Genomic DNA, 16,335 nt, shown 5'->3' on the forward strand with positions numbered 1-16,335 from the left:
GCCTCCACAGTCACCAGTTCTCAATCCAATAGAGCACCTTTGTGGTTGTGGTGGAACGGGAGATTTGCATCATGGATGTGCAGCCGACAAATCTGCAGCAACTGCGTGAAGCTATCAATGTTGTCAATATGGACCAAAACCTCTGAGGAATGTTTCCAGCACCTTGTTGAATCTATGCCATGAAGAATTAAAGCAGTTCTGAAGGCAAAAGGGGGTCCAACCCGGTACTAGTGAGGTGTACCTAATAAAGTGGTCGGTGAGTGTATGTAATTATGTAATCTTGACACTGCATCTCTACTGACATGATATTCTGTCAATTATGTCCTGCCCACACTACTGGTCGTGCCCTGGTGGGTACTAGCCATGCCCTGATGGGTGGTATGAAAGATTAAACAATAAGGATGCAAAGAGGATGACATAGGTCTGCATATAAAAATAAGTAACAGTGCATGAAGACTAAAAAACCGGGGTGAAGGGAGGAGGAGGCAGTTATGGGGGCATTTTTTGACATATACTTACTCTTCTGTGTCTCCATGATCATGGTTTTGTTCTCTTCTTTTTTCTTCTCAGTGTCTTCCTCTCTTTCTTCCTCTTGTAAATTACGGCGAGAGTTTCATCTCAATGGGTTGCACAGGGCCGGGGATGTTATTCTGGGTGGGTTGTTTGAGGTCCATTACACCTCCGTCTTCAGTGAATGGACATTTACTTCAGAACCACGTCAACCCACCTGCACAGGGTAAGTCTTACATATATATAGGAAAAAGCTTAGATCTTTGCAGATTTTTCTTGTCTTGTCAGAGTCTTCAAGCTATTAAGAAATAACATGTAAGAATTGTGCTGAGATGTCTTTGAAGTATTGTAATATACATCTTAATCAGATATTGAGATATTTCCACAAGTTAAAATGCAGCTCTAAAAAGTAACATATATTAATACAGAATGTTTTGATAATGTGGTGATTTGGGTAAATCTATTGTCATTTCTGCTCATTTTTAATCGTTAATAGTAACATTCTGTGTTTTAGCTTTGACACTCAAGGATTCAGACAGGCCATGACGATGGTTTTTGCTGTTGATGAGATCAACAGAAACTCCAACCTGCTACCAAATATAACTCTGGGATACAGTCTGTATGACAACTGTGGTGCACTTGTTATCGGATTTCGTGCTGCTTTGGTGCTGGCCAGTGGTCAAGAGGAGCAGTTTCTGCTTCAGGAGAACTGTTTAGGGACCCCTCCAGTTGTGGGGATTGTGGGTGATTCCTACTCAACATTTTCTATTGCCACCTCCAATGTGTTAGGTTTATTCAGATTGCCTATGGTGAGCTTAAATTTCTTCTGTGCGTTTAATGGACTGTATACAAATCTGTTTCAAATGTGTTGATAACTTGTTGAAAAGTGTGTAATATTTTAAATGGGTCAAACAACTTACATGAGATATTGTACACAACCTGTGCTCACACTGTACTGTATGTCTCTTTTCAGGTGAGTCATTTTGCCACATGTTCCTGCCTGAGTGATCGGCAACGGTTTCCATCCTTCTTTAGAACAATTCCAAGTGATGCTTTTCAGGTGAAACTATAAGTGTGGGGTATGAGGAAATACAGTATGTGCTTTGTGCATCAATAATGAAACTTATAGACTGAAATCACAATTCTGAATGATCTCTGATTCTGCTGTGAATCTTACAATAACTGAAACCATGTTTTCTATTCACTTAGGTGCGTGCTATGATTCAGATTCTAAAACGCTTTGGCTGGACTTGGGTAGGTCTGCTGATCAGTGATGACGATTATGGAGTACATGTTGCCCGATCCTTCCAGTCTGACTTGACTAACTCAGGTGGAGGTTGTCTCGCCTACACAGAGATTTTGCCTTGGAGCAATGACCCAGCTGAACTTAGGAGAATTGTGGATGTGATGAAGAAATCAACAGCTCGTGTGGTCATGGTGTTTGCACATGAAATCCACATTTATCAACTAGTGGAGGAGGTGGGTTTCAAAATACCATGTCATTTATGAATCTATGTTCCGTGTTATAGGCTTTCTAGCTCACAAAAGATGGCATTATATCAATTATTGACAGCATATTTTTTTGTGTCAACATTTGTTCTCAGAGTTAGATCATAGCAGGTGAAGCATGAAACATAAATGATAATTAACATAACAGTTATGCCTTTTTCTTCCTCCTGCTGTAGGAAAAGAAAAATTAAGGGAAGCTCTTCATATGTTATCATGGCATAATTGTACACAACTGGGTTCATATGCAAAAAAAAACGACTATATTTGTCTGAAAAAATATTTATTTTATAATACAATATATAGGTGGTGAGGCAGAATGTGACAGGCCTGCAGTGGCTGGCCAGTGAAGCCTGGACATCAGTTGATGTGCTCCAGACGCCCGACTTCATGCCGTACCTGGCTGGAACACTGGGCATTGCCATCCGTCGGGGAGAAATAGCAGGATACAAGGACTTCCTCTTAAGAATACACCCCGACCAACACCACAACAACTATGGAAATAGTATTGTGAGAGTTTAATTGTACAATCTGATCTGTAATTGCAGCAGTAATATGCATTTTTTTGTTAACACTTAATATTTTTTTTTACATTTCAGGTAAATCAGTTTTGGGAAGATATATTTCAGTGTAGATTTTCTCCACCTCCAGTAGATTGGGTGGAAGCTGGAGGAGCATTATGCACTGGACAGGAAGATCTACATAAAGTGGATAGTGAGCTGTTTGATGTTTCTAATCTCAGACCGGAGTACAATATTTACAAGGCTGTGTATGCTCTGGCGTACGCCCTTGATGACATGCTGCACTGTGAGCCAGGGAGAGGGCCTTTCAGTGGCCACAGCTGTACGAGTTTACAAAGACTGGAGCTATGGCAGGTGAGATATCAATTTACATGCTACCTGTTCATTTCAAAAAACAGCTGCTACACCTAGATATAGAAAAGAGTGATGCCGCATTGAGCCCTAAAACTCAGAAATAAGTTACCATTTTTGCACTTTCAGTTCCCTTGTACTGAAGTTGATGGGGTTTTTTTGAATAGGATATTGTTAGATACTTGAAATAAGGTCTGTGGTTTAACACAAGCTCAAAACATTTTCATGTTTTATTTTATGACATAAAATACATATTCTTAAGTAAATACCCCACTTGTGATTTCTTTAAGATTTTACATGTCTTTAAAAAGGCGGTTGGTAACAAGTGGTTAGTGCTACAGAGGTAGTTGGGAACATTAAAAGTCATCACGCTGGATGTGAAAAATGATCTGCTCAACGGTCTTTACAGTCTTGTTTTGTTCTTGCATATTACTAACTTTCTAGGAGGAAAGAAGAAGAAGAGGCAAGCACACTAAATCAAATTACAGGTTGGAAGCTTAGTGGTGGTTAAGTCATGCAACCATGGTGTAGTTTGTTTATAGCCTAACATTCAACATATCATTTTTACTTCTGGCATCGTATTTGGTCTTCAAAAATCATAGCAGTGGTATCCATTTGTGAAATTAGTGTATCATAAACGTTTGTCAACCACAGAGATTATTTTCTGCAATAATCCAAAAGCCTATTGAAAATGTTGAGCTGTAACTTCCAGGTTGACCTATAAAATTCATCATTCCTTCATCACTCTATATAAGAATTAAAAACAATATCTTACTATGACATCAAATAGCAATCCTCATAAAATGAAAATATTTTTTTCAAATCAGATTCCCATGAGGATGAGTGACAGTCATAATAAATCTATGGTAATCAAGCAATTTATTATATTTTGGAGAGGTAATTTAAACTCTCAGTGATTTATCTTGTGATGTGGCTGCTGTGAAGTACAGTTTGGGCTCCAGGACACTGGGACATTAGTGTTGATTTGAAACTAACTGCTCTTAGCCAGGAGCAAAGTTACACTTTAAACATGACAATTCCAGCATAAAACAAATAAAATGATTGATAGCTACAGCTGATCAGATACATATTTGGATGGAGTCATTTGCATTCTGTGTTAACATTCTTCTTGTGTTGTTTTCTCTCACCCACTTGAAGCTGGTGTATTATTTGGATAGAGTAAACTTCACCACACCATTTGGGGATCAAGTGTCATTTGATGCAAATGGCGATGCCTTGCCAATATATGATGTCATGAACTGGCTGTGGCTCCCAGATGGCACACCAAAGATTCAGAATGTGGGTGAAGTTAAAGAGTCGCCCCAAGGTGAAGAACTCACAGTTCATGAGGACAGAATTTTCTGGAACTTTGAATCTAAACAGGTTACTCCTGCTTATTGATTTTACTGTTTTATGCCTGATGATAACTCAAATAACAACATCGAATACTGTAGAACATGAGAGATGTTTAACTATCATTTTTTCCTTCCCAATCCTGATACCTGAACTTGTTTATTGGCCGATACTGAGTGCTGGTTCGATAACATTAGATTGACAAAAAAAATGTAACAGTTGTATATATATAATCAATCCCTATAGCCACCCAGGTCAATCTGCAGTGAGAGCTGCCCACCAGGTACTCGGATGGCCAGAAAGAAGGGGCAACCTGTGTGCTGTTTTGACTGCATCCAATGTTCTGAGGGAAAGATCAGCAATGAAACAGGTTGGTGTATAAATAAAAGCCCCTCACTGTTTGGTAGAAAAAAAGCAACTGGCAGGATTCCATGTGTGTTGCAGGTGAAACTGTATCCCCTAATAGTAGAGGAGGATGTAATCTGGCAAGGAAAAGGACTGAACAGCATAGAAAATTGTCCATTCCAAATAGGAAAAATAGCAAATATACATAAGATAAAATAAAATCCATGTATTTACATGTGAACAAATAAAATAAATACTTTTGACATTTCACATTTTCCCTCTTTTTGTCAGACTCCATGGAGTGCACAAGTTGTCCAGAGGATTTCTGGTCCAACCCCCAACATGACCAATGTGTTCCCAAGAAAACAGAGTTCCTCTCCTACCATGAGCCTCTGGGAATCTGCTTGACAGCCACCTCATTGCTGGGCACATTTATCTGTGCTGTTGTTCTGGGCATCTTCATCTATCATCGCAGCACACCCATGGTGCGTGCCAACAATTCAGAACTCAGTTTCCTTCTTTTGGTGTCACTTAAACTATGTTTCCTGTGTTCACTGCTGTTTATCGGTCGTCCCAGACTGTGGACATGTCAGCTGAGACATGCAGCATTCGGCATTAGCTTTGTTCTTTGTGTTTCATGCATCCTGGTTAAAACCATGGTGGTTCTGGCTGTGTTCAAGGCCTCTAAGCCAGGAGGTGGAGCCAGTCTGAAGTGGTTTGGTGCTGTGCAGCAGAGAGGGACAGTTCTGGTTCTTACTTCTGTTCAAGCAGCAATCTGTACTGCCTGGCTTGTCTCTGCCTCACCAGTGCCTAATAAAAACACTCAATACCACAATGACAAGATAGTTTATGAATGTGTAGTTGGGTCCACAATTGGTTTTGCAGTGTTACTGGGCTACATTGGCTTACTGGCTGTCCTCAGCTTCCTGTTAGCTTTTCTAGCAAGAAATCTTCCAGACAACTTCAATGAGGCCAAATTCATCACTTTCAGCATGCTGATCTTCTGTGCTGTGTGGGTGGCCTTTATCCCTGCTTATGTCAATTCCCCTGGCAAATATGCAGATGCAGTGGAGGTATTTGCCATCCTGGCCTCCAGTTTTGGCCTCTTGGTGGCGCTGTTTGGACCCAAATGTTACATAATTTTGTTGAGACCAGAGAGGAACACAAAGAAAGCTATCATGGGCCGAGCCACCCCAAACACATAAAGTAGCACTCATGATATTGTCTGTATTATATTAATGTTTGCATGATCTGCTCATACCTGAGCCACATTAAAGAAAACTTCTACATAAAAGAAAGGAGATCAAAACAAGAAGGAATAAAGCTGTTGATCAAAAATGGAGTCCTCAACATTATTGCTATATTGCCTGATCATTACCTTTTTCCTGATATATGATGGACATGAAAATGTGACTCTGTGAGGTAGTTATTCTACCATTAAAAATGTTTTTATAATTTTATTCCACCTGCCATAGGCTTGGCACTAGTAGTGCACTTACTCTTCATCTTGGCCTTCCGGTGCATTACTATAACCCCAGAGGGCAAATGAAAATTGTAGTCAAACTACAAGAGTAGAAAAGGCTAGAAATTCCTGTAAGAACCACAACATGCCAGTTGTAGGACACACAAAAAACAAATATCATCACGCTTTACATCATTTAATGATCATGTGGACACTTTCACCGGAGTTGTTACCTCACTCCGATTAGCACTGGAAAAATGAGGCTGAGCAGAGGGAACCTGTGCAACAATATGTCTGGCCATGAACAAGCTAATATGTTCATTACCAGCACAGCATACTCATTTCTCAATGAGTAAAGCAGAGGTTTGTCTAATGCAAAGAGATCTTCAAAGGCCCATCCAAATCTCCTCCACTCTCGATGGAGTGTATACAAGGAGATAAAAGGAAAACATTATGATTTAAAAGACATTGTTGGTTAGTATAAAGAAGATTATTGATGACAATGTGTTGACGCAGGGTCAGCAGATCTTGATACACAACTACCATTATTGAGCTTGCTGGAATTATGCTGGTAAAACACTGCCTGCGTGGAGTTTGTGTTGCGGCTGTTTCGCTACCCTGCTGTAGCTCGCACTTGAATGTCGGATTTCTTTTCACTATAACTTAATTTCTGAAACTAAAATAGTTTTAAAAAATATATTCGTATTTTTTTTTATGTCTGAGTCACATTCAGATTCAGCCTAGACATTGAAACTAGTGAAAGGTCACAATTTTATCTAAAGGCACTGATTTTGGTGCACAACAAACTCTTCTGATTTTTACATTAGCTTTTGGATGATTGGAGAAAATAAGCTTTGACAAACAAAAGTTTGTCACACATTTTGTTCAGCAAGATAATCTTCACAAATGAACTAATGAGCACAAATGCCTCAGGTAAAATGTTAATGTTAGTCACCACTACTACATTTTTTGCAAAAGCAGGACGAGGCTGTCAAAGCGGACTGCTGGGTAGATCACTTTTTGTGTTCAGCGTAATGTTATAAAGTTTATAGTCTCATTTAGCTATTTGTTAGCAAACAGACTTTTGAGAGACATAAAAGCTTAAGGAAATCACTACTGGGGCATTTACTGACGTATTTTGTGACATAGAATTACACATGAAAATGTCTGGAGCTTGTTAACCACGTGTAACGGGGATACCTTTAGGACCTTGAGGAACATTATTTAGGGGAAAACGGAAGCAGCGCTCTCTTTCTCTCACTCTCTCTCCTACCTGTCATTGGCCGGCGAAGTGCTGCGTGGTGCAGACAACAGCACGAAGGACGCCAAACAATTTGTTTTGCGGTAGGCAAATATTATCGTAATACCATACGCCATCAATCACCTCAATCGGGCTATGAAAGAAAACACTCAAATCATCAATGTGGTTTTTATTTCTATCATAGTTCCCAGTCATCTGATCAATCTGCTCGTTACACATAAATTGCAAACCCGAAGTGGAGGGTGTGATTGTAAGTCACGGTTACACAGTTTGATAAATATCAGAATATCTGTTAGTCAAACAAGGTGTTCAGTGTATATTCTTTTTTTCCTTTAGTATTGGTCGTCGTGATTCTAAGCAGGTTGCAGCACTGGGCACTAAAAGGAGTTAAAGGTAGGCCTACACCATATTGAGTTGATAATTAAATGAAAACATGTTCCTAAAATATGCCTGGCCACAGTTTGATATTATATTTATTTTTAATAGGATTGTCTGAGAGTGTAACATTGACTCACTGTTTTTTCCCATGTGAAGGATTCGCTGGGGTTATGGGCCTTTTGCTGTAATCTAATTTTTTTTGTTGTTTTCTTTTTTTCAATTTCTATTTAAACTGAGCATTGTGCAATATTTGATGACGGCCACTGTGCAATCCTTGAGCCATAGCTTAAATAATTGTGATTGATTGAGGCTTCATATAAATTCAGAGACCCCCTATTTGTTGCCCATAGTTTGATGTGATTGCAGTGTTTTTCTACCTGTTGTCCTGGGTGTGAGAGTGTGTGTGATTTTTAGTGGCAGTGTATTTTTATGAACCCTATTTTGCTCTCATGGGAGGGTAGTTGGGGTCCTGCAACTGTTTAACTTTCACTGTGTAATTTTGCTATTTATATCAAGTCAGTATCAGTTTCCATTTGGCTATTCTACCTTAATGTTGGCCAGTTATTGTACAATTTTTATAGCTACTGTGCAGCTCTAGCGTGCTGTAGTACCTTCTTTTTAATATCTGTCTTACATTGTGCAAGGCATTGAATAAAGTCTCTATTCAATTTTGAAGTTCCGGCCTCCTGTTCTGTTTATCCTGGACACTTGTTTGCGTGGCTTGGTGGCTTGGTGGCTGAAGAAATAATTATATTAATCACTACACTCGTGCTTATTTCAGGCATCTACCAAGAAAAAACCAATTCAAAAAACAAACATGACTGCCCGGTATAAAATGCTAACTTATTTCCTGGTTTCAGGACTCATTCCTGCAACACTCTATAGTTGTGTCCCAAATCAAGACTGGTTGCATCACTGTAGCTCGACTAAGCTGTTCCATTACGAAGGCTCCCTCAAATGCGGACAAGAAATGCAGCCTTCCCTATCCTGGGCCATGAAGACTCCAACAGGTGGATCCTTCCCTGCCCATACTATCCCAAGATTTGTTGCGCGATGGTAAGGATTACACTTTTAAATACACTGCTCAAAAAAATTGATGGAACATTTATCATCACAGTATAAGACCAAGCGAGTTAAACTTCAGGGACATCAATCTGTCCATTTAGGAAGCACAAGTGATTATGAATCAGTTTCAACTGCTTTAGTGCAAATGAAAGTGACATCAGTTGCAATGTAGAGGCAAAAACAAGACAACCCCCATTGTACATGTGGTGGCCACAGACAATTGCTCTCTCCTTATCCTTCCTGACTGATTCTTCTCTAGTTTTTTTATTTTGCTACAGTCCTTGTCACGACTGCTCCGTTATGGTAGGAGGAACAGGATGAGCACTGCCAGAGTCCTACAAAATGACCTCCATTAGGCTACTGGTCATGATTCTCACCAAACTGTCAGAAACACACTCCATGAGGGTGGCATGAGGGCCTGACATCCTCTAGAGGGACCTGTGCTCATAGCCCAGCACCGTGCAGCTTGATTGACATTCGCCAGAGAACACTCTGGAGGTCTGCCATTGGTGCCCTGTTCTCTTCACAGATGAGAGCAGGTTCACAATGAGCACATGTGACAGGTGTGAAACTGGTGAACTTTATGCTGCCTGTAACATAATCCAGCATGACCAGTTTGGCGGAGGGTCAGTGATGGTCTGGGGTGGCATGTCCTTGCAGAGTCGCACCGACCTCCATGTCGTAGCCAACGGTGCACTGACAGCTGTTAGGTCCTGGGATGAAATCCTCAGAGCGATTGTCAGTCCTTACGCTGGTGCAGTGGACCCTGGGTTCCTCCTGGTGCAGGACAATGCCTGGCCTCATGTGGCCAGAGTGTGCAGGCAGTTCCTGGATGATGAAGGCATTGATGGCATTGACTGGCCCTCACATTCCCCTGACCTAAATCCAATTGAGGACCTATGGGACGCTATGTATCGGTGCATCCGACGCCGTCAACTACCGCCACAGACTGTCCACAAGCTCACTGATGCCCTGATCAAGGTCTGGGAGGAGATCCCACAGGACACCATCCGCCAACTCATCAGGGGCATGCCCAGACGTTGTTGGGAGTGCATACAGGCGCGCAGGGGCCATACACACTGCTGAGTCACATAATGAGTTGCTGTGATGAATTTCATGCAAGTTGGATCAGCCTGTGATTTCAGTTTTTTACTTAGATTTTCGGTGTGATTGTGAATCCAGCCCTCAATGGGTTGATGATTTTGGTTTCCATTGACCGTTGTTATGTAATTTTGTTCTCAACAAATTAGACAATGTACATCAGTATAGATTTTCAACTTGAATAATTCGTTCATCAAGATCCGATGTGTGATTTGAATGTTCCTTAATTTTTTTGAGCAGTGTATTACGCTTCAGCTCAGTTTGAACAGCTAACAATATGACTATTAAAAAAAAAAAAAAAAAAAAACAAGGGCCTTAAAAACTGCCAGTTCTTTGTGAAGAAAAAAAAAGTCACATGATCGCGTCAAGATATCTAGGCAACAGGAGCGCCGCTTTGTGATGCAACAGTGATGGTGAGGCTACTGACACAATGAGAAAATCCGTCGTAGGCCAGACTGTCATGTTTCAGTTCGAACTTTTGGGTCTATGCTGCTATAAAGACGCGACTGCGTCTTCGATAGTATGCGCCACCTGATTTGGGACTTATTTCTCAATGAGGAAGTTGGTGTAAATGTTCTTCCTTTTCAGAGTTGTTGTTGATGTTTTATGTGGGAGAAAGAAAATATTAATCATAGCAGAGTATTTTTACATAGTTTAAAATGTGTCAGGAGGGGAACTTTACAAACTGTACTCTTAGTGTTGACAAAATGTTATCTTTGCTGTATTTTGTTTTTCTCTAGCTTTGATCTCTGCTGTGCTTTCAGAGTTTTTTCCTTTGTGTATTTGGTGCAAAAGAAATGATTCAGTCATTCAATTCAACATAATTCTTTGTTTGAGAGGCAGAAACTCCAGAGGAGGTCCAACTTCAAAATAGCAAAAGCATTAAGACTTCAAACATTACAATGATTAACAGGAAATACAGTACATACATGATGGCATCATGAAATACTGTGTCAGATAATTTGATATGTATCTGCCCTCCCCCCACATAGCTGCCCACGCCTTGATGGGCGGTGTGGAAGTATGATGAAAATCACCGAAGGACATGACATTACCCTGCATATAAAATCAAGTAACCCGTGCATGAAGATGAGAAACGGGTGCTGGAAGGATGGCAGTGATGGGGGCAAATCTAAACACGTTTTCTTTATTGTATGTCTACTTGATGTTGATTTTGTTCTCTTCTACCTTTTTCACATCTGAGTCCTCCTCTCTTTTCTCAACTTGTAAATTAAGGAGACAATTTTATCTGAATGGGATGCACAAGCCTGGCGATGTGATTCTGGGTGGGTTGTTTGAAGTGCACTACACCTCTGTCTTCCCTGAGCTGACATTCACCTCTGAGCCAAATCAGCTCAGCTGCCGAGGGTAAGTCTGTACTCTTGTAGCATAAAAATCTTATATCAAGCATATTACTCCTCAATGGTTAATAGTGACATATTTTGTGCCAGCTTTGACCCTCCAGGGTTCAGACATGCCATGACCATGGCCTTTGCTATTGATGAGATCAACAAAAACTCCAACCTGCTACCTAATGTGACTCTGGGATACAGTCTCTATGATAACTGTGCCACACTTGTAATTGGATTCAGTGCTGCATTGTCATTGGCCAGTGGTCGAGAGGAGCAGTTTCTGTTTCAGGAGACCTGTTTGGGGACCCCTCCAGTCCTGGGGATCGTGGGTGATTCCTTCTCAACGTTTTCTATTGCCACCTCTGATGTGATAGGTTTATTCAGATTGCCCATTGTGAGTTTCCTCTCTTCAGTCTTAGCTGTGCTTTTGATGTGCTTTATCTAACTGAATTTCAAATGTTAAAGTGGTAGGATATGTACATTGCATCTCAGCTTGAGCTTCTCCAACAAGCCTTTATTTGGTAAGCAGTGACCTTTTTATTTTAGATTTTAAAATGATGAATTGTTAAAATAGGTTAAATCTTTTGAATGATCCTACTGACTTGCATGAGAAGCAAAACCTCTGTGCAAACTGTATGTTTCTTCATAGGTGAGTTATTTTGCCACGTGTTCCTGCCTGAGTGATCGCCAAAGGTTTCCATCCTTCTTTAGAACAATACCAAGTGATGCTTTTCAGGTGAAACTCCCCTCTATTATCATATATGTTGTAAGGAAGTCTAGTGAGCTACAAAAATTTCTCCTATCAAACAAAAGTAGTGTATTTGCTTTGTGCATTATTAATGAAACATGGATTTAGAAGAGAGAGCACAATGGGAACAATTGATTGTTATTTTACTGTGAGAGATGAATAGGTAAGATTATTCCAACATGTGCAATAATCCCTCCTCTCTGTGTTCACTTAGGTGCGTGCTATGATTCAGATTTTAAAACGCTTTGGCTGGACTTGGGCAGGTCTGCTGGTCAGCGATGATGATTATGGACTCCACGTTTCTCGATCCTTTCAATCTGACTTGGCTCAGTCTGGTGGAGGTTGTCTGGCCTACACAGAGATTTTGCCTTGGGGTGACAACCCAGCTGAACTTAGGAGGATTGTGAATGTGATGAAGAAGTCCACAGCTCGTGTGGTCATTGTGTTTGCACATCAGATACATATGATCCAACTGATGGAAGAGGTATCTATCTATCTGCCTATTATCTACCTACTGCCTTCATCATAGATTTAATTATGTTAAGTTTTTTAAAGTAATAACACTGGAGAAAAATATTGTAATCTCCACAGTGAAAAAGAATTGACTCAGTTTATGAGCTGGTGTAGCACATCTGTGAATATTTCGCAAACCAAAGTCAAAATAAGCCAAAATCTTTGGTCATGGTCTCATGAGCTGTATGTGTATATAATAAAATGCATTGTATAGGTGGTGAGGCAGAATGTGACAGGCCTGCAGTGGATGGCCAGTGAAGCCTGGACAGCAGCTGCTGTGCTCCAGACCCCCCACCTCATGCCGTACCTGGGTGGGACACTGGGAATTGCCATCCGTCGAGGAGAAATACCAGGACTCAGGGATTTTCTGTCAGGAATACGTCCTGACTTCCATGACAACAATAACAATGGAAATAGCTTAGTAAGATTATAATCATACAATCAGAATTAGACTTACAAATTATAAAATATTGTTATTTCTGCTAAGACTTCCAATACATTTCAGGTGATGCAGTTTTGGGAATACACATTTCAGTGTAGATTTGCTCCAGCTCCAGCAGGCTGGATAGAAGCTGGAGGAGCATTATGTACTGGAAATGAAGACTTAGAGAATGTGGAGACTGAGTTTTTGGATGTTTCTAATCTCAGACCAGAGTACAATATTTACAAGGCTGTGTATGCTCTGGCGTATGCCCTTGATGACATGCTGCTGTGTGAGGCAGGGAGAGGGCCTTTCAGCGGCCACAGCTGTGCCACTTTGAAAACACTGGAGCCATGGCAGGTGAGATATAAATTTACACTCCACCTGTTTAGCTTTTGAAAACTGCTTTACCACTTGAGGTGTTTCCTGGAATAGATTTTGGGAAAAGAATACATCATTAACTGAGGTATCAGTAGCCCCAGTACGTTTAAATCTCATTATTTTAGAGTAAAGCACCAAACCTTTAATCCCAGAAGTTGCAATACAACATTGATCTGTTGTAAAAGACTTAAAGGCAACGGTGGCTGATCAAATTTTCATGTTTTAAGTGCAATATATTTGATCACTAACATAGCTAAATCCAGCATATCTATCACACGAATATCTGAAATGATATAATCAATCAAGGACAGTACGTTTTTCCACAGTCTCATATTATTTGTCTTTTGTTTAATTTATCTCACCCCATTGTAGCTTATGTATTACTTGGAAAAGGTCAACTTCACCACACCATTTGGTGATGAAGTGTCATTTGATGGGAACGGCGATGCCTTACCGATATATGATATCATGAACTGGCTGTGGCTCCCTGACGGACGAACAAAGGTTCAGAATGTGGGGGTCGTTAAGAAGTCTCCCTTCAAAGGTGAAGAACTCACACTTCATGAAGACAAAATCTTCTGGAACTTTGACTCTAAACAGGTTACGTATGTTTATTTTTGTTTGTGCCTTAGTATTATATGACACATGATATCAGCATCAAGTGGTTTACAATAACTGTTATATAACTCTTACAATCCCTACAGCCCCCCCGGTCAGCATGCAGTGAGAGCTGTCCTCCTGGCACCCGAATGGCCAGAAAGAAGGGGGAGCCTGTTTGCTGTTTTGACTGTGTCCCTTGTTCTGAGGGAAAGATCAGCAATGAAACAGGTTGGTGTCAGGCTAATGTTATTATATTCCATGATATGATCGAATATCAATTTGCATTCAGGAATCTTCCCCTTCTTGGTGAGCAGCGATGTAGACATATGCGCCCCACTGTAGGATCATGGGTACAATTCCTGGCGGGGATATTCAAGTATAAAGTGTGTGTGTGTGTGTGTGTGTGTGTGTGTGTGTGTGTGTGTGTGTGTGTGTGTGTTATGCCCGTTATGCCCATCTAAAGTAGACAGCAGCAGATTGTAGGGACAATGGCCATAAAAAATAATAGCTTAAAATTGGCATCAAAAGGTAAAAACTGTAAATAAGAAAATTGGAGAAAAAAAAGAGAATTTTTCCTTTTTCATAGACTCCATGGAGTGCATCAGTTGTCCAGAGGATTTCTGGTCCAGCCCCCAGCATGACCACTGTGTTCCCAAGAAAACAGAGTTCCTCTCCTACCATGAGCCTCTGGGTATCTGCTTGACAGTCACCTCATTGCTGGGCACATTTATCTGTGCTGTTGTCCTGGGCATCTTCATCTATCATCGCAGCACACCCATGGTGCGTGCCAACAATTCAGAACTCAGTTTCCTTCTTTTGGTGTCACTTAAACTATGTTTCCTGTGTTCACTGCTGTTTATTGGTCGTCCCAGACTGTGGACATGTCAGCTGAGACATGCAGCATTTGGCATCAGCTTTGTGCTTTGTGTCTCATGCATCCTGGTGAAAACCATGGTGGTTCTGGCTGTGTTCAAGGCCTCTAAGCCAGGAGGTGGAGCCAGTCTGAAGTGGTTTGGTGCTGTGCAGCAGAGAGGGACAGTTCTGGTTCTTACTTCTGTTCAAGCAGCAATCTGCATTGCCTGGCTTGTCTCTTCCTCACCAGCACCTCATAAAAACACCCAATACCACAATGACAAGATAGTTTATGAATGTGTCATCGGGTCCACAATTGGTTTTGCAGTGTTACTTGGTTATATTGGTTTACTGGCTATCCTCAGCTTCCTGTTAGCTTTTCTGGCAAGGAATCTTCCAGACAACTTCAATGAGGCCAAACTCATCACTTTCAGCATGCTGATCTTCTGTGCTGTGTGGGTGGCCTTTGTCCCTGCTTATGTCAACTCCCCAGGCAAATATGCAGATGCAGTGGAGGTATTTGCCATCCTGGCCTCCAGTTTTGGCCTCTTGGTGGCGCTGTTTGGACCCAAATGTTACATAATCCTCCTGAGACCAGAGAGAAACACAAAGAAAGCTATTATGGGTAGAGGAACCAGTAAAACATAAAAAAGTAAATATCAATTAGTTCCATTCAGCCTTTATTTTAAAATATATTCATCTGCTAATGAAATGACACAATAAGTAACTCCCCTGACATAATTACAAAATGACTTATGAGAGATAAATAAACTTTTAAAAGCTGAGTTTTCTAGTGTTTGTGTCATTTCATTGCCTGTTCTGCCTGATTTCATTAATGGGAGTTTTTCAAATACATAAGGACACTGTAAGACACTAAAGCTGTTAATAAATCAAGTCAATAAATAAATTAAAACACAATCTTTATGTTCATTTTTTCATTAATTTATTTGGTTACTTTGAGTACACATTTGTAGATCTTCAGCTTAATTGAGAAAGAGTTGTACTGTTTGACATTTGAACATTTTTCTTTTATTTAGATTGAATTTCAGTGCCCCCAAAATTGAAGTCACAGCCCATTCACAAAAAGACTTGGTAAACAGGGCAACCTTGGTGAATACCATTGTTAATAACTATTCTTGCAAGAAGTTGAAGAGCAGTATGTCAGGATCATTTTGAAATATATCTTTGTAATAAAACAACTCAATAACAGCATGGAAGTTATTTGATTCATTGCATCCCTTTGTGAACAACATTCAGACCAAATTATCATTTGAATTGCTTTCAAGGTGCCATCTGTAGTAAAAAGTATATGAATGTAACTGGATAGCACGTCTTTGCTTTTGCTTCTGCTGAACATCTAGCATCTAGCTCATCTAGATTTACCAGGATGCTACACATGACTTTTCATCTCTCCATTTGTTCCCCTAAAATAACTGGAAATTGTCTTATTTCCATTTTAACACTACCCAATACTTACCAAATTACAAGTTTAGGCCTCCAGTTTTCACTGAATAAGAATTTCAACTCATACTCAAAAAGGAGAGTTTTTTTTCTTTAGTTTCAAGTAGCATGCATTACCATTTCCATCTGACTGCTATGGTCCACTGCTTAGCCT

The 16,335-nt window shown here is 40.4% G+C and overlaps 1 protein-coding gene across 1 annotated transcript; it reads left to right on the forward strand.

The window, feature by feature from the left end:
• The first annotated feature begins 539 nt into the window (after positions 1-539).
• On the forward strand, positions 540-15,929 carry LOC130167739 (uncharacterized). The gene is made up of 22 exons (XM_056374218.1): positions 540-736; positions 1,025-1,319; positions 1,484-1,570; positions 1,720-1,989; positions 2,323-2,532; positions 2,625-2,891; positions 4,047-4,271; positions 4,488-4,611; positions 4,878-5,783; positions 7,264-7,392; positions 7,494-7,559; positions 7,646-7,702; positions 8,548-8,743; positions 11,090-11,221; positions 11,305-11,599; positions 11,855-11,941; positions 12,168-12,437; positions 12,681-12,887; positions 12,972-13,247; positions 13,641-13,868; positions 13,973-14,096; positions 14,455-15,929. The coding sequence occupies exons 1-22, from the start codon at positions 540-542 to the stop codon at positions 15,366-15,368; spliced, it is 5,562 nt and encodes a 1,853-aa protein (XP_056230193.1). The 3' UTR covers positions 15,369-15,929.
• Positions 15,930-16,335: the final 406 nt, after the last annotated feature.

Source organism: Seriola aureovittata, chromosome 4, assembly GCF_021018895.1.
Source record: "Seriola aureovittata isolate HTS-2021-v1 ecotype China chromosome 4, ASM2101889v1, whole genome shotgun sequence".
Classification (NCBI taxonomy): Eukaryota; Metazoa; Chordata; class Actinopteri; order Carangiformes; family Carangidae; genus Seriola; species Seriola aureovittata.